Source organism: Ascaphus truei, chromosome 2 (assembly GCF_040206685.1).
Source record: "Ascaphus truei isolate aAscTru1 chromosome 2, aAscTru1.hap1, whole genome shotgun sequence".
NCBI lineage: Eukaryota > Metazoa > Chordata > Amphibia > Anura > Ascaphidae > Ascaphus > Ascaphus truei.
This window is the reverse complement of record NC_134484.1, coordinates 40,575,997-40,598,085: the sequence shown is the minus strand read 5'-3', so window position 1 is coordinate 40,598,085 and position 22,089 is coordinate 40,575,997. Positions and strand designations below refer to the sequence as shown.

The window sequence follows — 22,089 nt, the reverse complement described above, 5'->3', positions numbered from 1 at the left end:
TCGTTAGGGTTCCCGGCGCTCCCGGAGCAGGGCGGCGAGGGCGCCGCCATCTTCTATTTGTTCGCGCATGCGCAATCATGCTCTCGGTGCGGTGTCCAGCAGGGAAGTTCGCGCATGCGCAGGAGACGCGCGCGAACGAGGGCCAATCAGGAGAGGGCTCACAGAAGGGACTACATCTCCCATGAGCCTCAGGAGCGCCCCACGTGACCCCAGGGAGCCAATAGGGCTGCAGCATCTCCCTGCAGAGGAGATTAGTTACATTTCGCGGGGTTTTGGAGCACGTTAGTCGGCGTCAGGAGCAGCTAGGGGAAGGAGGTAGGGTGCAGGAGTCAGTGACTCCCTGTACTAGGCCAATAGCCCCCTAGGCCCCAGACAGCCCTGAGCCACTGTGTAGCTTGTTGTGCTATAGGGACAGGCCCTAGATAGGGACACTGCCCCATTAGCTATTTGCATTGTCAGGGACACAGCGCTGAAGCCATGCAGCCCTGCGAGGTGGGTTCTGGGCTCAGAATGCCACCAAAGACACTGAGACTAAGGTGATATTATCCAACGCAGTGCGGAGGACGACGTCGGATCGGGCGGAATCCCTGTCGTAGCCTGCAGAACCCGGGGTGGGAGCCCTGGGCAGGTATCATTCTTCAAGTGCACCAACACTGTACAGCAACGCAAGAAGCACACCTAAAGGGTGGGGGTATCACTTGGGGACACTTACATGGAGAGTGGCCAAGGGCCTTGTATAGTGCGATTGGACACGGTGTGGGGATACATGGTGGTGGGAGCCGGGTGTATGTTATACCTTAACCAAAATGCAACGTTGAATGTTATGTATAGTAGAATATAAGTTATGCGCATATATGCAGTAAAGCCTGTCCTGTTTTACAACGGTGTGGTTACCGTGATTGTTTCCTGTGAGGGCCCCCTCCCACTCCGTTGGGATCCCTCCCAGGTGGAGGCATTGCACCACGAGATTGTTATATGTATGTACCCCAGGCTCCCCGAGCGGAGGCCTAGGCTCCTGAGAGCCACACAGGTATACGCAGCAGTAGTAGCGTCTGTATTCACAGGGAATACCCGTTACATATATATCTCTCAACCCTGTTATAGCGCGATCTGTTACAACGCGGATCTGTTATAACACAGTGTGAGAGTGGCTCCCATTTCTTTATATATATATATATATTTTTGCAAACTTCCAGGATTTGCCGAGAGGACTGTCCACCATCTCTCGTGCAGTCCCGATCGGCGAGCAGGAGGGGAAGCCCTAGTGCAGATCCACTCCCGCCCGGAACAATCTCAGTATATTTATATATATATATATACAGTGTTCGACAAATCACCCAAAAATCTACTCGCCCAACCAAAAAATCTACTCGCCACCTAGTCCCGCCCCCAACTCCGCCCTAGTCCCACCCCCAACTCCGCCCCTAGTCCTGCCCCCAACCCTGCTTTAAAATAAAATATATAAATAAAATACATTTAATAAATTCCTAGTCAGAACAACATTCGTTTTTGACATAAATGTATTTATTGTATTACATTATACTACAATTAGTCGTGTGTGTGTGTGTGTGTCAATGTCGGATCTAGAAATAAAAGCCAGATGTGAATGACTAGTTTCCTGAACCCCTTAACCAGTGTCTGGACGTCGGCGCTTCACAGAGAGAGACAGAGAGAGACAGACAGACAGACACCCACACACACACAGAGAGCGGCACACCCACACAGAGAGAAAGAGAGACACACAGAGAAAGAGACACACAGAGAAAGAGACACACAGAGAAAGAGAGAGAATGAGAGACACACACAGTGAGAGAATGAGAGACAAAGAGAGAGTGCGACAGAGAGAGTGCGACAGAGAGAGGGAGAGGGTGACAGAGAGAGGGAGAGGGTGACAGAGAGAGGGAGAGGGTGACAGAGAGAGGGAGAGGGCGACACAGGGAGAGGGCGACACAGGGAGAGGGTGGGTGACACAAGGAGAGGGTGGGTGACACAAGGAGAGGGTGGGTGACACAAGGAGAGGGTGGGTGACACAGGGAGAGGGAGACACAGGGACAGGGAGAGGGTGACACAGGGAGAGGGTGACACAGGGAGAGGGTGACACAGGGAGAGGGAGAGGGTGACACAGGGACAGGGAGAGGGTGACACAGGGACAGGGAGAGGGTGGCACAGGGACAGGGAGAGGGTGACACAGGGACAGGGAGAGAGAGGGTGACACAGGGACAGGGAGAGAGAGGGTGACACAGGGAGAGAGAGGGTGACACAGGGAGAGGGAGGGTGACACAGGGAGAGGGAGGGTGACACAGGGAGAGGGAGGGTGACACAGGGAGAGGGAGGGTGACACAGGGAGAGGGAGGGTGACAGGGAGAGGGAGGGTGACACGGAGAGGGTGACACGGAGAGGGTGACACAGGGAGAGGGTGACACAGGGAGAGGGAGAGGGTGGGTGACACAGGGAGAGGGTGGGTGACACAGGGAGAGGGAGGGTGACACAGGGAGAGGGAGGGTGACAGGGAGAGGGAGGGTGACAGGGACAGGGAGGGTGACAGGGACAGGGAGGGTGACACGGAGAGGGAGAGGGTGACACAGAGACAGGGAGAGGGTGACACAAGGAGAGGGTGACACAGAGACAGGGAGAGGGTGACAAGGAGAGGGTGACACAGGGAGAGGGTGACACAGGGAGAGGGAGAGGGTGACACAGGGAGAGGGAGAGGGTGACACAGGGAGAGGGAGAGGGTGACACAGGGAGAGGGAGGGTGACACAGGGAGAGGGAGGGTGACACAGGGAGAGGGTGACACAGGGAGGGAGGGAGAGGGTGACACAGGGAGAGGGTGATACGGAGAGGGAGGGTGACACGGAGAGGGTGACACATGGAGAGGGTGACACATGGAGAGGGTGACACATGGAGAGGGTGACACAGGGAGAGGGAGAGGGTGACACAGGGAGAGGGAGGGATAGAGAGGGTGACACAGGGAGAGGGAGACACAGGGAGACACAGGGAGAGGGTGACAGAGGGAGAGGGTGACACAGGGTGAGGGTGACACAGGGAGAGGGTGACACAGGGAGAGGGAGACACAGGGAGAGGGAGAGAGGGTGACACACTCACAGACACAGACACCCACTCTCACTCAGACAAACTCACACACACAGTCTGTCACTCACACACACAAACACTCACCCGCAAGGCAGGGGGTCGCACATGGCAGCGGGGGCCTCCGCACGGCAGGAGGGCCTCTGCAAGGCAGGGGGGTCGCACATGGCAGCGGGGGCCTCCGCACGGCAGGAGGGCCTCTGCAAGGGGCCGTGCCCCCTCCAGAGGGGGACGCCGACACCGCAGTATCCTGCTTAGACCGAGCAGGGTGAGGCCCCGGTGAGGGGATTTCCCTGCTTAGAGCAGGCAGAGGCCCCGGTGAGGGGATTTCCCCTGCTTAGAGCAGGGAGAGGCCCCGGTGAGGGGATTTCCCCTGCTTAGAGCAGGCAGAGGCCCCGGTGAGGGGATTTCCCTGCTTAGAGCAGGCAGAGGCCCCGGTGAGGGGATTTCCCCTGCTTAGAGCAGGCAGAGGCCCCGGTGAGGGGATTTCCCCTGCTTAGAGCAGGCAGAGGCCCCGGTGAGGGGATTTCCCCTGCTTAGAGCAGGCAGAGGCCCCGGTGAGGGGATTTCCCCTGCTTAGAGCAGGCAGAGGCCCCGGTTAGGGGATTTCCCCTGCTTAGAGCAGGGAGAGGCCCCGGTGAGGGGATTTCCCCTGCTTAGAGCAGGGAGAGGCCCCTGTGAGGGGATTTCCGGGAGAGGCTCCGGTGAGGGGATTTCCCCTGCTTAGAGCAGGGAGAGGCTCCGGTGAGGGGATTTCCCCTGCTTAGAGCAGGGAGAGGCACGCGTGGGGTGAGGGGGGGGGGGGCACGGAGGCCGGGAGAGATTGGGGTGAGGGGGGGGGGTGGATGGCCCGATGTGAGGGGGTGGTGGATGGCCGATGCGAGGGGGGGCGGATGGCCCGATGGGAGGGAGGGGGGGGGCGGATGGCCCGATGGGAGGGAGGGGGGGTGACAGATGGCCCTGCAGGGGCCTGAGGCAGACAGGCGTGGAAGGGGCTGGCTGGCGGAAGGGGGAGGAGTGGAAGAGCTGAGGAGGGGAAGTTGCTGAGAGGCAGGGGAGGAGCGAAGGCAGTGATCAGAGAGCCGGCTTTTTTTTTTTTTCTCCAGCGCGAGCGGCGGGAAATTTAAAAAATACACATGTGCTGCTTGTGCCAATATTTACTCGCCCGGGGGTTAAATCCACCCGCCCCGGGCGAGTAAATGTATACAATTGTCGAACACTGTATATATATATATATACACCGCAGCACTCGCCTGATGAAATTCAGGAGCATGACAAACATCACCCATTTTTTCTGTGTGTTTGACCAGATGGTATAAATAAATTCCATATTGAATCTCTTTTGGCGAGTGCTGCGGATTCCTTTTTTCACATATACTCCCCAGGCCTGTTTGGTGATCCTGTCCCTTCTGCTTGCCCCCCACACAAAGCTATGTATTTGCTTTTTTATGCTATTGTGTGCACCAGGCATTTTTGTTGATATAATATATATATATATATATATATATATATATATATATATATATATATATATATATATATATATATATATATATATATATATATATATATATATATATATATTAAACACACAAACCCAGCAAGCTCAAACGCCCACACCCTCCTAATATTGACTATATGTAATGCCACATAGAGTGCAACTGGGCTGTGGCACATGAATATAGGAAAACACAGGGGGTGCTCAGTGCTACATCCAAATGACAAAACATACATGGTAATAATTACAAGAAATGATGCTTCAATACTAATAACATTGCTAATGCTAATAATAAAATATGGTTTTTTAGTTAGAAATTTTGGCCAAAACATCATAAGCTTGCACACCAAACGTCAAGGTAAACCATAATAAGTGCAAGTCCTACTCTACACTGCATTTGTTCCCAATACCTCTGTATGAGGGGGAAGAACTATAATAGATTCATTACCTGCAGCAAGATGAGACAATCCACCATTTAAAAGGGGGACTTGCACTTATTATGGTTTACCTTTACGTTTGGTGTGCAAGCTTATGATGTTTTGGCCAAAATTTCTAACTAAAAAACCATATTTTATTATTAGCATTAGCAATGTTATTAGTATTGAAGCATCATTTCTTGTAATTATTACCATGTATGTTTTGCCATTTGGATGTAGCACTGAGCACCCCCTGTGTTTTCCTATATTCATGTGCCACAGCCCAGTTGCACTCTATGTGGCATTACATATAGTCAATATTAGGAGGGTGTGGGCGTTTGAGCTTGCTGGGTTTGTGTGTTTAATTAATTTCTGACTGGTATCAGTTGTATGGAGGTTGTGGCACCTCCCCCAGAGCTCACGTCAACTCCCCCTTTTTAATGGTGGATTGTCTCATCTTGCTGCAGGTAATGAATCTATTATAGTTCTTCCCCCTCATACAGAGGTATTGGGAACAAATGCAGTGTAGAGTAGGACTTGCACTTATTATGGTTTACCTTGACGTTTGGTGTGCAAGCTTATGATGTTTTGGCCAAAATTTCTAACTAAAAAACCATATTTTATTATTAGCATTAGCAATGTTATTAGTATTGAAGCATCATTTCTTGTAATTATTACCATGTATGTTTTGTCATTTGGATGTAGCACTGAGCACCCCCTGTGTTTTCCTATATATATATATATATATATATATATATATATATATATATATATATATATATATATATATATAGCAAATGGAAATATAACTGTATGCTCATTTGCATGTCTTAGGCAGGTCTGCAACCCCACCTTTCCCCATTACCACCCAGCACACAGCACTATATATATATATATATATATATATATATATATATTTTTTTTTTTTTTTTAATATATATTTATATAATTATAGATATATATATAATTATAGACACAGCAGCAGGGTCTGTTAATAAATACATTTGAATGAATAAATAAAATAAGCCACGAAACAATTGTATTTGAAGATGAAAGTGTTTCTGTTTACTCCATCAGATCAAAACTGGTGTCCAAGATTCATGATGGAGAGGCAAAATCCCAAACGTACCAGTTAAGTATACATACATGTACTCTATATTATATTGTTGCATGAACATTGCCCCCAAAACATATGCGCCATTTGTTTCTTAACCACCAGACTTAAAACAATACCCCGAGTAAAAGTTATAGCTGTGCAACATGTTAATCAAAGTTTGCAAACCAGATGAAATGTGTCCATTCCCCCCCCAACACCCACCCCCCCCCCCCAATTTTTTCCCATAAATCATCAATCTTCTCCTAAAAAAAATGGAATGGGCAAGATAGCCCGTACTGCCAATTACTGCCATTTTCAAAACTGCTCAATGTTGGAGAGATTTTAGCAAAATTAGGGAAATTGGTTCTAAATCTGCATCGCTCATTTACAAGCAATGTGAACTCTTTTTGGAAAACGCCAACTTTACAGAAAATTCATTAACATTTTTTGCCAAGCACCTTTCAAGATATGTTCACATCTCTAAAGATTTATTTTTGCTGCTCCAATCCACGTTTTTCTTTAAAAAAAAAAAAAAAAAAAAGGAAACACGGACAGTAACGTAATCCCATTTATAATCCCGTAATCCGGTTTATGTGAGGTATGTGTCTGAATACTGAGCACTTTGTACAGAGCAGGTTTCTCCACCTGGTTATCCTTATTCTGGCTTGTTCAGTAACACAGCTCTCTTATCTCCACACAACAATAATAATAATAATAATAATAATATAAGGGTAGATGGGAAAAGTCTGATCATGGAGATCCTCAGTCCAAGGCGTGTATCAAGAGGAAGAACAAACGAACTGGAGCTGTGCTGAGAGGGAGACGCCCTCTCGTCACTCTCAATCAGAACACAGATACACAGTTCCGAGCAGTTACATGGATAGTAGCAGTTGTCAGGGTTATTAGATACAGTCAGCAATGGAATATGTGGCAGATCAGTTTTTAGCCAGACGTCACTGTCGTCTGTCCCAAGATGTATCTCTTCTACGTTTGCTATTTTAAAGGAGTCCACAGTAACATACAGCAGTAACAAAGTCTATATGCAGTGTTTCCATCTGAAACTCACGTCAGAAGAAATCCAATCCAGATTGAACTTTGAGTAAGACGTGTCTACGTCTTACACAGTCACTATGCCGATGTCTGTTACGTTTGATCCAATGTGTTTAGTCACACTGCCAGGTGACTTCATCAGGGATCAGATTTTTCCCATCTCTTTTCCATGAGTATATGAAAGCGGAACATCCCTGGCATAGCTCAACTTTCATCTCAGTGAAATTCACTTGAAATGAGCTCTCTATATCTATGGGATGATGATTAGATCAGACATTGATATTTTTATATGTTCTATGTGAACTTTTTATATTTGAATGTTTAGTATATGTCATCATAATTATTGTATATATGTATGTGTTAACAGCGAGCATTAGCTTATAAGGGTTCCATTAAAAATGGATTTCAGGCAAAAGGTGACACGGTGTGCTTATTTGCATGTCATTTTCCAGAATCCCTTGCTGCAGTGGAAGCATTGTATGCTAGGTGATAATGGTGAAAAGCAGGGTTGCATACCTGTCTAGGACATGTGAATGTGCTCACAAGTAATATTTTTATATGCTATAGTATATGCTATAAGGTGGAGGGGTTTTAGTCCCCTTTTCACCCACCATAACCTAAATTATATATATATATATATATATATATATATACACAGTGGTCGACAAATCACCAAAAAATCTACTCGCCGAACAAAAAAATCTACTCGCTACCTAGTACCACACGTGTGCTGCTTGGGCCAATAGGAGCTCGCCACGATGTTACATCCACTCGCCCGAGGCGTGCAAATGTATAGGTTTGTCGAACACTGTATATATATATATATATATATATATATATATATATATATATATATATATAGCCACTGTAAATATTACTGTATGTTCATTTGCATGTCTTAGACAGGTCTGCAACCCTGTCTTTCCCCATTGTCACCCAGCATACAGCACTTCCACTGCAGCAAGGGATTCTGGGAAATGACATGCAAATGAGCACTCAGTGCCACCTTTTGTCTCAAGATCGTATTACACAAGCTAATCCTCAAGCCAATGCATGCTGTTTTAAACACAGCTTTTAAACAGAGGCTGGGATGAGATGCAAAGCCATTAGACCTACTCACATACATGTTTCAACCTTGATGGGTATCATCAGTGTGAGGCTGGTCTTAATGGCAAGCAGGTTTGAGACTAGACTAGGTAATCACCACTGTCATTAAGGTTATGGTGGGTAAAAAAGTGACAAAAACCCTCCACAGTAAAGCATAAAGCCACTGTAAATATATTTACATATTTACAGTGGCTTTATGCTTTACTGTGGAGGGTTTTTGTCACTTTTTTTACCCACCATAACCTTAATGACAGTGGTGATTACCTAGTCTAGTCTCAAACCTGCTTGCCATTAAGACCAGCCTCACACTGATGATACCCATCAAGGTTGAAACATGTATGTGAGTAGGTCTAATGGCTTTGCATCTCATCCCAGCCTCTGTTTAAAAGCTGTGTTTAAAACAGCATGCATTGGCTTGAGGATTGGCTTGTGTAATACGAGCTTGAGACAAGAGGTGGCACTGAGTGCTCATTTGCATGTCATTTCCCAGAATCCCTTGCTGCAGTGGAAGTGCTGTATGCTGGGTGACAATGGGGAAAGACAGGGTTGCAGACCTGTCCAAGACATGCAAATGAACATACAGTAATATTTACAGTGGCTTTATGCTTTACTGTGGAGGGTTTTTGTCACTTTTTTTACCCACCATAACCTTAATGACAGTATATATATATATATATATATATATATTTATATATATATATATATATATATATATATATATATATATATATAAAATAGATAATGCATGTAAAACTCTTTACATGCTGCCTGAAGAACAGTCAAATTTTAGAGCAATTGAGAAATGCCACAGTTATCTTTATCCACAAGGAAAAAGACATAGAAGACCTCAAGAACTACAGACCAATCAGTCCACTTACAAGATTTTCACAAAGATAATTGCTAATCGGCTGTAAGAAGACCTTGGATTTTGCCCAGCCTAGAAAACAAGCGAGATTTCGCAGTGGGTACAGCACGAAGGACCTCATCCAAGTCGTGCAAGAAGGGATTTCCTGAAATAATGACTTCAATCTACCATTCATTTTAGGATTAATGGATTACAAAAAAGCATTTGATTCTGTCTACACCTTAGTGGTTTTAAATGCATTAAGAAGACAAAGTGTTGAAGATTTGTACATTTATACAAAAATGAACGTCTATGAGAATGCTACATCAACTATTAGATTACATGAAGATACAAGAAAGATAAGGATCAGCAAGGGAGTGTGACAGGGAGATACCATGTCACCAAAGCTTTTCACAGCGACACTTCAAAAATTGTTGAAGATATTGAATTTGGAAGAAAATGCTATCAAAATCAACAGTGAAAACTTGTCACTTACGATTTGCAGATGACATTGTTATTTGTTCCACAAATCCCAGAGGACCTCCAGCAACAAATCGGAGAACTTGCTGAAGCGCGTAAGAAAGTAGACCTCCATATGAATCTCGGCAAGACCAAAGTAATGCTTAAAAATGTGTAAACTCTGCAAAGATCAAAATAGATGGAATAGACTAGAAGTCAAAGACCATGGGACTTATTCTGTAAGTTCTGAAAGCACTGATCCGCGCACATTGAAGTGAATGGGGCTTTTCGTGCAGACTGAAATAAAAATAGCCAGACGTATCGCAAGAAGAAATGACCATCCTTCGACAAAGATGATACTTCACTTGATTCCAAGGGCAATTAAAAGACCAAGACGATGACCAAAAGTAAGATGGGGGATGAAATCAGAAAATATTTTGGAGCAACATGAAGAAGAGGCTTGAAATCACATTTCCTGGAAGATCATTGGGAGACATCAAGCAGTGGATCGACAAGGGCGGAAGAGGATTTTATAGTATATACAGTATACTGTACACTGTATATATATTTATATAAACACACACATACGCTATATATATATATATATTATATATACTGTACTGTACTAATATTTATACTACTATATTAATCTCTTCGTGTTTTTGTGGCCACAATAGGATTTTTGTTTATCAATCACTTCTCAATAAAGCGTAATTGGAGGGCGCAAATGCTATGAGGAAACTCAGTGTATTGTATTGTGAATACAAATACTGCAAATGTACAAGTTCCTTTCAGACGCAAAAATCAGTAGCTCAGTCTCAAAAATGCAAATCTTCTGGCAACAACTATTACAAATTCAATGGAATTTTCCGTTCGCAAAATTTATGAAATCTGCAAACCTATTAACTTCCAGTGTCTGAAATAGGGGTTTTGCTAGAGAGAGAGAACCTGTTTTAGTAGCGTCCCAAGCACGATATATATTACTTCAAACCTTTCTCCAGATAACTTGTGGAGAGACACCTGCGCTCAAAAAAGAGCACACTTTGCAGATATGCTAATGGTATAAGCAAAGTATATTTAAATTACTCATATCCCACACCTCCTGAAAGATTTCTGTAATACCTATACTGGCAAGCATAAGACACCTTGTGAGGTAGGAAATACTAGTGTCAAGCCCAAACAGGATCAGAACCCACAACCTCTGCTAATCCGAGCTACAGCTCTAGCAGTGTGAGCTAAATCAGCCACTGGGCAGCCCCACTCTCACTGTATACTTTGAGCTCTACTGCTCACACCTGTAGCTAATCCTATTAGCATATCTCCAAGGTATCTCAGTGTGCTCCTTTTTGTGCTCAAGGTACATTCAACTGGCAACTAAGAATGGGAAATAGTCTGCTTTTATAGGAAGCCAGGAGGCAACAGGTGTGAGCAGTGAGCAGCAGAGCTCAAAGGTATTCTGTGACAGCAGAGCTATCCAGCTGGTTTATCTCACACTGAGCTGCTTCCCTGAATAGTGTAGATTGTGAGTTCTTATCCTGTTGGGCCTGGTACTAATACCCCCTTCCTAACAAAGTGCCTTATGCTTGTCAGTGTAGTGTCTTATGGAAATCTTTTAGTTAGGGTGGGATGTGAATCATCTAAATAGACTTGCGTATCTCCCAGGAATGCCCCTTTTTGAGCACAACCATCTCTCTAACATCTGCTCAATTTTTTTCTCCATCAAATCCGCTTTTGGACTTCCATCTGCGGTTTGGATATTGGTAAAAAATCAGATTTTCACTAATTCACCAAGGAATAATTGTGCAGCACACTACTTTGTTTTCCTTGCTTTAAATATCTTGAATACAGTAGACTGGTGCAATGGTGTTGACATACCTGTATATGCATGGGGGGTAGTAGTTAAACTAAAAGATAAACTACGGTAGAGAAATCAAATCCAGATGTGTTGACTAGAGAGTATCAGCTAGGTAGTCGCCATTGAGAACATGTTGTATATGTTTCTCCCCATAGATTGCCATAACAATCACTGAAGCCAAACAACTGATTGGTGAAAACATTGATCCTGTAGTGACCATAGAGATAGGGGATGAAAAGAAGCAAACAACCGTGAAAGAAGGAACCAATGCCCCATTTTACAATGAGGTGGGTAGTAAATTCTAAAGTAGCTTCATTCAGATTAATGGAAATACCGTATTCATTTGGTTACTTTAAGTCTGTTTTGGGAAGCCTTTGTATTAACGCCAAAAGCTTAGCCAATCCCCAATTAATTTCTAAACACTTTAACATAACATTCACATACATCTCTTTTTATAACTAAACAAGATGGCGGTCTTTCGGTTAAACTATATTCTATTTCAGTGCAATTATACAACTCCTGCTCACAAATAGATTTGTCCAAATATCGCCATAAAAGACATAAATTCAAACACATAAATAGAAAATAATAATGCCAACATGACAGATACTGTAGCTAACGAGGCTGTATTTGTACATCTGTAGTGAAAAGGGAAACGCTTGTGTTGGGACATTACAGTTCAAGGCAGACTGAAAGCATGAGATTTGGTTACACGTCATTTGTGTTATTTACGTTATTTGTATTTCTTACAGTATTTTGTTTTTGACTTTATTGGACCTCAAGAACAGCTTTTTGACAAAATCATCAGATTGTCTGTAAGTATAATACAATTATATAATGCATGTGTGCGATAAATTCATTAAGTGGTCAATCATGTGTATTCTCTTTAAAACAAAATCATATATTATACATGTACAGATGTAGCAGGCTTCATTGTTCAATTTGTGTGGCATGTGATATTCTGCACCATCAGTACCACAATCCTATGTAAACTTGGCGGTATTCTGCATCATTAGGGCCGCTGAATCCTATAGAAACTTGGTGGTATTCTGAGGTACCACAGGATATGTTGTGTTTTCTGGAGAACAATTAATTCTTCTACATCTGTACCATACTTATTGAAAGTATGTTTATACTGTCAATAGTAAAGCAACAGACTGGGCTTTAATAAAAAATGTAGGAATACTTAATGATGCGTTTGTCCAAAGCTGCAGTGGGAAACTAAGCTAAGGCCGCGTCCATGGATAGTGCTTGCGGGTGGAGGCGCGCTGAGGCGCGCTTCCGCTCGGCACTGAGCCGCTACAGCCGCAATGAGAGCGGCTTTAGTAGGGGCTCGCCTACGCTTCCGCAAGCGCGCGGAAGCGTAGGTCTTAGGAACATTTTTCATTTTCCCGCTTGCCGGAGCGCAGGGCCGGTTACGTGAGCGGTTCACCCAATGAGGGTGAACCAGCTCCGTGATGTCACTGGCTCGCCCGCCGACACGCCCACTGACGGCGCGCTGTCTAAGGCCAGGGAAAGCACCTGCTTTCCCTCAGCCTCAGCGCGCCTCCGCTCGCCAGCAATAACCATGGCCGAGGCCTAATGTTAAACAATAACACATGATCGATGTCATCACCAGGTTAGACAGATAACCACTAACAAAATCACGGTGTCTATATTTTAAGGCAAAATTGGTGCACTTCAAGGGGAAACAAACGATACAACATGTACTAAATGGAAAATCTCATTGGGAGGAATAGGATTTTTTCTCTCTGATAAAACTGCTTCATTTTTCTTTGCTTTAGAATTGCATCAGTTTTACCCTGATAAATAGACCGTATGAAAGCATGACATATGTTGTATGGAACAACACAGGGAATTGTTTCCTGCGCTGCTTCACAAATACATCTTACGCAAATCCTTCTTTCCACTCTGTCCAGTGGAGCCTCTAGAAGCAATAAAATTAATATGATCTGTTTTGTCCAGGAGAACCATATCTGATGTGCTCCAATTCTCCAACCACAAAACGGAGTGTGAATGATCACATTATAGTGATATTAATAATAATATTTTTCTTATCTAGCCCTGACAGGGTAGACAGTGCCACACAGGGAATTTTGCAGACACAATGAGTCGCTGTCCTGAAGAGTTTATAATCTGATTTGTATTGGACACAGGGAGATAAAGGCCCCTGTTTACTAAGCAGTGACAATGTTTCCTTCATGTGAATGGAGCTGATCTCTTCTTCATCAGTTGGAAGCATTTTCACAGCTCATTGAAAAAGGAGAGACAGTGAACTGATCTGAGCAATTCAAAGCCGTTTGTATCCAAAACGGGGAAATTGATTCTAGTTGAGTCTCCTCTTTCTACCTGGTAATATGTTTTTCGCATGTCTTAGTTCTTGACAGTTTAGCATATATTTTCACAAATGTACATCTGAGGATCACCATGATCAATCTGGGTATGTCAGATAGCCTTTTAAGACAAAGTGAGACTCAAACAAGTGTCAAATCTGACTTATGTCAGTCATGAAAAATACAGGAATATATTAAGAGATCTAAAACTCTGATATAACCACATTGAATAGGTTTGCCCATAATACATTGCTTGTTCATATTCTTTTTACTCCGCAGGTTATGCACAACAAATTAATAGGAAACATTTTGATCGGATCCTTTAGAGTTGATTTGGGAACGGTTTACAATGAGCCAGGTATGGCATATGTCTGTACTTCACATAATGTGTACGATCGCTGACATTGTAGTAATTCTGGTTCGATAGGCATGTCCCATGAAGTGGCCATGCAATTTCCCTTCACCTGTGGAGACTCATATTAGCAGCTAATGAAAACTTAACAAAGTAATACTTACTTGTAGCACTGAGGAGTCCTTCTATGCCAGCGGACGGCCGGGCATTTGGCGATCAGGGAAGTGGCAGAGGTGATTGTGGGAGCGTAGAGTGAAGCGCTGAATTTACCATATTGAATACTAGTGACATTACACCTTTTTTAAGAAGAGTATTTATAACGTACAAATGAAATTGTGCTCGTCATTTGATATATTGTTTCTTTCTAAATGAACCCTGATATTGAAGAGAGATTTTTTTTCCAATTTAAATCAACTTTTTCAATTTCAGCTTTATTCAAAACGATTTTTTTTAATTATTGCCTTTAGATCAATATCAATTATTTTTCTAGATATACATTTCTATTATTGAATATATAGAATGTATTTAAATTAACATAACATGTATATGTTATCTCAACAACTATTTGAAACACACATTTTTCAATACAATACATGTTTCTAGTTCACTAGTAATATATCTATTTCCACATTAGTCACTCCATATATATATATATATTTCTAGTACATATACATTTCATTGCAGTCCCTTAAGTTCTTATTAACAATTTCTCTCTTGGACATATAGAGGCTCAGATCTCCAGAGCTAACAGCGTTAATTTCAGCTCTGGGGAGCCCCCAATTACCGAGATACTTTCCTCTGTAGCAGCTTCTTGTTCTTTATGGAGGTTTAAATCGTCATGTCACACAGGCCAATAGGAAGCCACAATGTCAACCATTGCGGTTTCCTATTGGGTCCCGTGCTGAGGGAGATTTAAGCTTCCAAATTATTCACCCAGCTAGGCATACTATTGGCAGCACCTACAGAGGTATATTTCTTGTGATGCACAGGATTGCCGGGGCTGAAATTAACACGGTTCAGCTCCGGAGACCCCCTGCTTCCCATCTATAAGGGTAAAAAATCCTCAGACCAAACCACACCCTTTAACAAATGTCTAGTTTTATATTTGATGCCTATTTGTATTATTTTTATCTGTACTGGGTCTCATAAAATAGGTAACGTGTGGTATACTGTACAGTGCATACAAGATGAAATGCCACATACGATTGTCATAGTGATATTGAATAAATATTACGTTCTGTAAATAATGTCCTCTATATTTTGCAGGTCACCAGTTTAGTGACAAGTGGGCTGTCCTGACAGACCCTGTTGATATACGGACGGGAGTCAAAGGGTATCTAAAATGTGACATCAGTGTCGCAGGGAAAGGCGACACCGCACAGTCATCTCAGAAAATAAGCGACGCGGAAGAACAAATCGAAAAGTAATATTTCATGAATCATGATGCTGTGTTGCATATTCTTTAACTGAGGGAGCTATGACGTGAATACTTTGTTTTCCTACGGCAAACTGAATACATTTCAGAACTTTTGGTATTTCAAATGGACATATTTTCACTGATTGTGTTCATAAACAAAAATGTGCATTGGGGGGAATACGTTTGAAAGAATAGTTCCTGAAACTTAGTTGACTTTGCTTCCTGACTTTGCTTCCTGACTTTGCTCTCCTGACTTTGCTTTCTGACTTTGCTTTCTGACTTTGCTGTCCTGACTTTGCTTTCTGACTTTGCTGTCCTGACTTTGCTTCCTGACTTTGCTTTCTGACTTTGCTTTCCTGACTTTGCTCTCCTGACTTTGCTGTCCTGACTTTGCTCTCCTGACTTTGCTGTCCTGACTTTGCTTCCTGACTTTGCTCTCCTGACTTTGCTCTCCTGACTTTGCTCTCCTGACTTTGCTGTCCTGACTTTGCTTTCTGACTTTGCTCTCCTGACTTTGCTTCCTGACTTTGCTGTCCTGACTTTGCTGTCCTGACTTTGCTCTCCTGGCTTTGCTCTCCTGGCTTTGCTCTCCTGACTTTGCTCTCCTGACTTTACTTTCTGACTTTGCTCTCCTGACTTTGCTGTCCTGACTTTGCTTTCTGACTTTGCTCTCCTGACTTTGCTCACCTGACTTTGCTGTCCTGACTTTGCTGTCCTGGTTTTGCTCTCCTGGCTTTGCTCTCCTGGCTTTGCTCTCCTGACTTTGCTCTCCTGACTTTACTTTCTGACTTTGCTCTCCTGACTTTGCTCTCCTGACTTTGCTCTCCTGACTTTGCTCTCCTGACTTTACTTTCTGACTTTGCTCTCCTGACTTTGCTCTCCTGACTTTGCTCTCCTGACTTTGCTTCCTGACTTTGCTCTCCTGACTTTGCTCTCCTGACTTTGCTCTCCTGACTTTGCTCTCCTGACTTTGCTCTCCCGACTTTGCTTTCCCGACTTTGCTTCCTGACTTTGCTTCCCGTTTGTCCAATATGTACGGTCTATTTAAAAAAACAAAATGATGCGTGCTTTTTATATGATCATCTTTCCTTTACTTATTTACTACAGGAACTTGCTGATACCGAAAGGATTTCCATCTGAAAGACCATGGGCCAGGTTTTACGTGAGGATCTACAGAGCGGAAGGTCTCCCCAAAATGAACTCCAGCATCATGGCAAATGTGACCAAAGCTTTCATCGGGGACAGCAAGGACCTTGTTGATCCGTATGTGGTGGCCATGTTTGCTGGCCAAATGGTAAATCACTGACATTAAAAAGGCCGCAATTCGAAGTAATTAAATTGCTAAAAAGACAAAGGATGTGCCCTTTCGATCATTAAAATATTAGATTGGTACAGTATGCAAAGCCTCTTTTAAGCATAAGGCCTCGTCCATAGTGATCGCGACTGCGTGCCCGATGGCGTGCACGGCGCGAACAAGAGACGGCTCCTCTATGATGCTGTCCATAGTGCGCACGAGTATGTGCGCGAAGAAGCACGATGGCGCAGCAGCATTTCCAGAAGACAAGGTTTTTTTATTCTGGCGCGGCGCCCGAGCGACTGCTGTGCCGCATCCCGTGTCACATGGGCGGTTCAGCCAATGAGGGCGACCCGGCCTTGTGATGTCACGGCCACACCTCCAGCACGCCTCCCCATCGCTCACATCATAGTAATCCCACAGGCCACGGATCACCTCTGCAGCAGGCATACGTACTACATACTCAGGGGGTTTGGTGAACAGCGCAGACAAAAGGGAGCATACAATATTTTAATGGTTTTTAGGGGGAGCGTTTGTCATTTCATTGTGCAAGTTTAGTGATTCTGAGAATAATGCATCTATATGTTTTTGATGTATGTGTCAATTTAGGGACGAACCACAGCGCAAAAAAACTGCGCAGACCCAGTGTGGCACGAACAGATTGTATTCAAGGAAATGTTTCCTCCGCTTTGTCGAAGAGTTAAAATCCAGGTGTGGGATGAAGGCAGCATGAGTGATGTGGCTCTGGCCACTCATTACATAGACCTGAAAAAGATTTCCAATGAGCAAGATGGAGACAAAGGTAGGCGTTGGACTGTCATAAAAGTTATTAGAAATAAGCATTATCTTTAAAGCAGCAGTCCTACCTACTCAGGATTTTTTTTTTTTACATCATGGGAATCGAGGGGTCTTCCGGAACTGAATTGTACTATTTTTTGCTCATGATGGACCCCCAGGTGTTGTTACTGGTGTTTAAAGCTCCTTCCAACTAAGTGGCACCCAAATCTTGCGTGTCCCGAGGGCCAATAGGAAGCCGCGATGTCCTCTGCAATATCTCAAAAACTGGGGGGGAGGGGAGGGAGAGTAGTGCCAAGAGAATCCACTTGTTCCCATGCTGTAGATAAAAAAAGGGGCTTGTTAGGTGGGACTGCTACTTTAAAAACAAGGTCGATGCTACCGGAGAACACTTTCTGACTACTGATATGTGTGTTGAGCAATGGGCATTATCACTATAATAATAATAACGTAACTAAGAATATAACGAGAGAACTTTATTTTAGTGAAAAATAAAGTTGACAAAAAATCCAAACATTAGCAGCCTAAGCATTCGTTTTTGCAGAGTTGAAGTTGACAACGAGGGACCCTAATTCCCTCAAAGTTAACAACAAAACAAAAGGGGAATTCCCAGCACTCAAAATATCCCGATCCAGAAAAGGGGAAATCAGAAATGACTGAATAGTCAGATATCTATATAACAGGACTGGTGAAGAAAACACAATCTACATATAACTAGCACTATGGACAAAGTAAAAATAGGTCAACAGTTAATAGAAAATAATACGTATCCACAAAAATGATGATGGGGAGTACACAGCACAGGGGAACATAGGAAATAAAAAGAAGGGGAGACTGTAAAAGCACAGGCACAATGGGAGGAAAAAAGGGGCCAAAAAAAGACCAAAAAAATGCAAACAAGTGAGGGGGAATAATAAAGGAAACCAAGGTGCACAAGTCATTTTAATAAGGGGGGGAACATTTCAGGGTGAACCCCGTCTTCAGGCCCGTTCCCACCGGACAAGTGTCATTGGTACTTCTCTAAAATTCCTCACATGGGAAAAAAAGGTGAAACTCCTCCTTTGCTCCTGTGTCGGATCCAGCACACGTCGTCGTTCTACCAGGCCGGAGTGATGAGGTCAGATCTAGAACCCAGCGGGGAGAATGGACTTTCCAACCCATTCTTCGGAGGAATGTTTAATGGCGCCAGACTGCTCTTTCTACATATAATTTATTGTTAATGCTCCAATTAGAAACATGATTTTAATAGCAGGACAAATTAAAAGACAATTAAGTTACTTATAAGTTACTTATAAACCAAATATACAAAGTGTATATACACTTGTTGGATTCCCATAGAGTGCAGATTCAAAGAAAAACAAAGAGGACTGATATTTTATAAGAATAATTATGATGAAAAAGCGAAACAAAGAGCTTAATAGAACCAACAATAGGAGTCAAGATCCCAAATGGTACATTTTCAGAATGCTTCTCCTATCTCTCAGAGCAGTAATGTAGCCTCGGGTACCTTCCTCTTTCCCTAACTATCTGTTCCCAAACCTTTACCTCTTGTAATTAAATCTTCCAAGAGCAGTTACCTCTTTCTCTAAGATTCCATTTTCCTGTTAGTTCCAGAATCCAGTTAGTTAGTTCCATCTCCTCCTGCACTGCAGTAGGTGCTTCTATGAGCAGTCTAGGACATTTGGGGGCGGCTATTTTGCTGCCATGATCAAATGTCTAATTCCATTGTATGGGGCAGTGCTGCCCTGATACTGCAGAATACTGTAGGAATTGTGCAGTGGCACAGAATGTGGGATGTTCCTGCAATCTTTCCATAACCCTCACCCTCCCAGATCCTACAGTAATCCAGACCGCCCTCCTCATGGCAGTGGTGTGCTCCCAGCGGGTCCCTGTGTGGGGCAAGAGAATGCACAAAACCTACCTCTTTCAACCTGCAAGCTAGTAATTTCCTCCTGCAATAGAGATTCAGTCAAGTGAAATACATTCTGACTGTCGGCATTTACTGTAGTGCAGACGATTGTTCTAAAACAAATCTGGGGCAATCTCCAAAAAGACCCAGGTACATGCTGGGTATATGCTGGGTACATGCTGGGTACATGCTGGGTACATGCTGCAACATTTCAACACATTTCTGCAGACAGACTAATGGCCCATCAGATTAACAGCGGGGGTCCCTGGCAGTCCCATTCAAACTGAATGGGACTGCCAGGAACCCCTGCTGTGTTAATCCGATGGACCATTAGTCTCTGCAGAAATTTGTGAAATGTTGCAGCATGTACCCAGAATGTACCTGGGTCTTGTTGGTGATAGACCCAGATTTTCCAAGGCAAGTGTTAGAATACTCGTCGGCGCACCTGTACAATTTCGAGGGATCATTGGCTAAAATCATCCAAAGCAAGGGGAAGATGGCTTTATGGCATATTGGATACGAGGGATAGATTGACTAATTCGGATTCTGCGAGCCATCCTTCTTTTCTCATAAGGATCTGAAGTACATTTGACTTGAAAGCTTGTATACTCAGAACCAGCTGCTCAATCCTTCAGAATATTAGAGTACCATTTTTTTTTTACACTTAATCAGAATGTAATCTTATCCCCGACTGATGGTAAAACTTTAGTGAAATGGGCTGGAAGTGCTATCTCCTCATACCGTTGTGCTGCTGGAGGAACACACTGTATACTGTATTCAGTACCCCTGCAAGTATTGCTGGGACACTTCAGTAGGATTAACATACTGAACTAGGAGAAACTACATTGAGGCCTACAACACTGTTTGACCATGCACATTTCATCTGATTCCCTTGGCGGATGGTATAACATATTCACATTTAAAAGAATGTCTGAACAAAAGATATACCTTATCTCTGTTACTTTAATATTGGCAGTGGTTTTTTTGTCTTCCCAGGGTTTCTACCTACATTTGGACCAGCCTGGATCAATCTGTATGGCTCACCTCGCAACACCACATTGATGGATGATCATCAAGAACTTAACGAGGGCCACGGAGAAGGGGTATCATTTAGGGGGCGCATCTTAATTGAAATTGCTGTTGAGATTCTGTCAGGAGGGGCACATGAATCAAAATTTTCAAAGGTTCTCAAGGATATCAAACTTCCCCTTAAAGACTCAAAATCCACCAAAGGGTCAGGAAAAGACAAAGGAGAGAAGGGACCAGAGGATGCTAAGCCTGCTGCTGGAGCAGATAAGACAAACTCAACTCAGGTGGAAGTTGAGCCCTTTAGTGTACCTCCTGAGGTTGGTGTGATTCTGTCATTTTATGCTGTGTTCATGATTGTCTATGTACATGATTGTCTATGCGCCTCAATCATTTAGAGGATACAGGTTTGTGAGAGTAGTGGTGCAATAAATATTGACTCTCCTTACCTATCTCTAAGAGTTTCTCTCTTTCTATAGAGAACTACATCAGGCTAGGAAGGAGTATTAGTAAATAATCGGATGTGCAAAGGCCGAAGCAGATGAGAAAATAGCCCAGTCAGTAAAGAAGGGGGACAAAATCTGTTTTGTTAATACATTATAAGCAGGGCGGGCTGGGACTTTTGTGGGGCTCAGTACAGGGGCTTTTGTGGAGCCTCTTTCCTTGCCCGGCGTTGCATCTCCTCAGACAACGCAGTATCATGATGTCGCGGCATTACGTGACGGTCGCGGCACCGTGCAGCATCACATTGTCATGACAATGCAGTGCCATGTGGCATCACGTTGTAATGGTAACAATACACCATGTGACATTGCAACACCATGGGAAGTCATGTTGTCATGGCAACATGACCCTATGTGACGTCGCAGTGCCATGTCAATGAGATGCTCCAGGAGGAAATGTCGCCGGACAAGGTAAGAGACTGTTACAGAGGCCCCGCACTCCCCCCCGGCAATCAGTTTCATTGTTGTGGATAAGAGTGCGGGGGCCTCTATAACCGCGGGACTCAGTGCCAAGGCACCGATGGCCTCGCCATCAAGCTGGCTCAAAGGAGAAAAACTAAAGGAGGAATAGTACAACTGAAGTCAGAAAGGAATAGTCTTGTTGAGGGAGACAAAGGTATAGCAGACCACCATAACAATTATTTTTGCTCAAGTATTCACATGTGAAGGGGACGAACCACCATTGAGTAACAGGAATATAAATGGAAAGGAGCTGGACCCAAGTCTTTTTACAGAGGGGAAAGTCCTACTGGATCTTTCAAAACTGCAGGTGGACAAGTCAACGGGGCTAGATGGGATACATCCAAGGATATTAAAAGAGTTAAGGGGTGTGCTGGCAACACCATTAACAAATCTATTTAATCAGTCACTATTAACAGGTGTAGTTTCAGATGTATAAAGAAGAGCAAGTGTAGTAGGAAGAGGCCAGTGAGCCTAATGTCAGTAGTGGGGAAATTAATGGATACATTGCTGAAATATATCATTCTTGACTATCTAAAGTCCAACAACCTACAAGTACAAACATGGGTTTACTGGGGTGAGGTCATG

The 22,089-nt window shown here is 43.7% G+C and overlaps 1 protein-coding gene across 4 annotated transcripts in view; it reads left to right on the top strand.

Moving 5' to 3' along the window:
* FER1L6 (fer-1 like family member 6) overlaps positions 1–22,089 on the top strand; it is a 215,154-nt gene that overhangs the window by 96,038 nt on the left and 97,027 nt on the right. For all 4 annotated transcript variants that reach the window (XM_075582218.1, XM_075582211.1, XM_075582212.1 and 1 more), the window contains exons 4-11: positions 6,080–6,134; positions 11,569–11,700; positions 12,166–12,228; positions 14,026–14,104; positions 15,365–15,521; positions 16,623–16,809; positions 17,419–17,611; positions 20,510–20,859. In XM_075582218.1, coding sequence (XP_075438333.1) covers positions 6,080–6,134; positions 11,569–11,700; positions 12,166–12,228; positions 14,026–14,104; positions 15,365–15,521; positions 16,623–16,809; positions 17,419–17,611; positions 20,510–20,859 — 1,216 coding nt within the window. The remainder of the gene's footprint in view (positions 1–6,079; positions 6,135–11,568; positions 11,701–12,165; positions 12,229–14,025; positions 14,105–15,364; positions 15,522–16,622; positions 16,810–17,418; positions 17,612–20,509; positions 20,860–22,089) is intronic.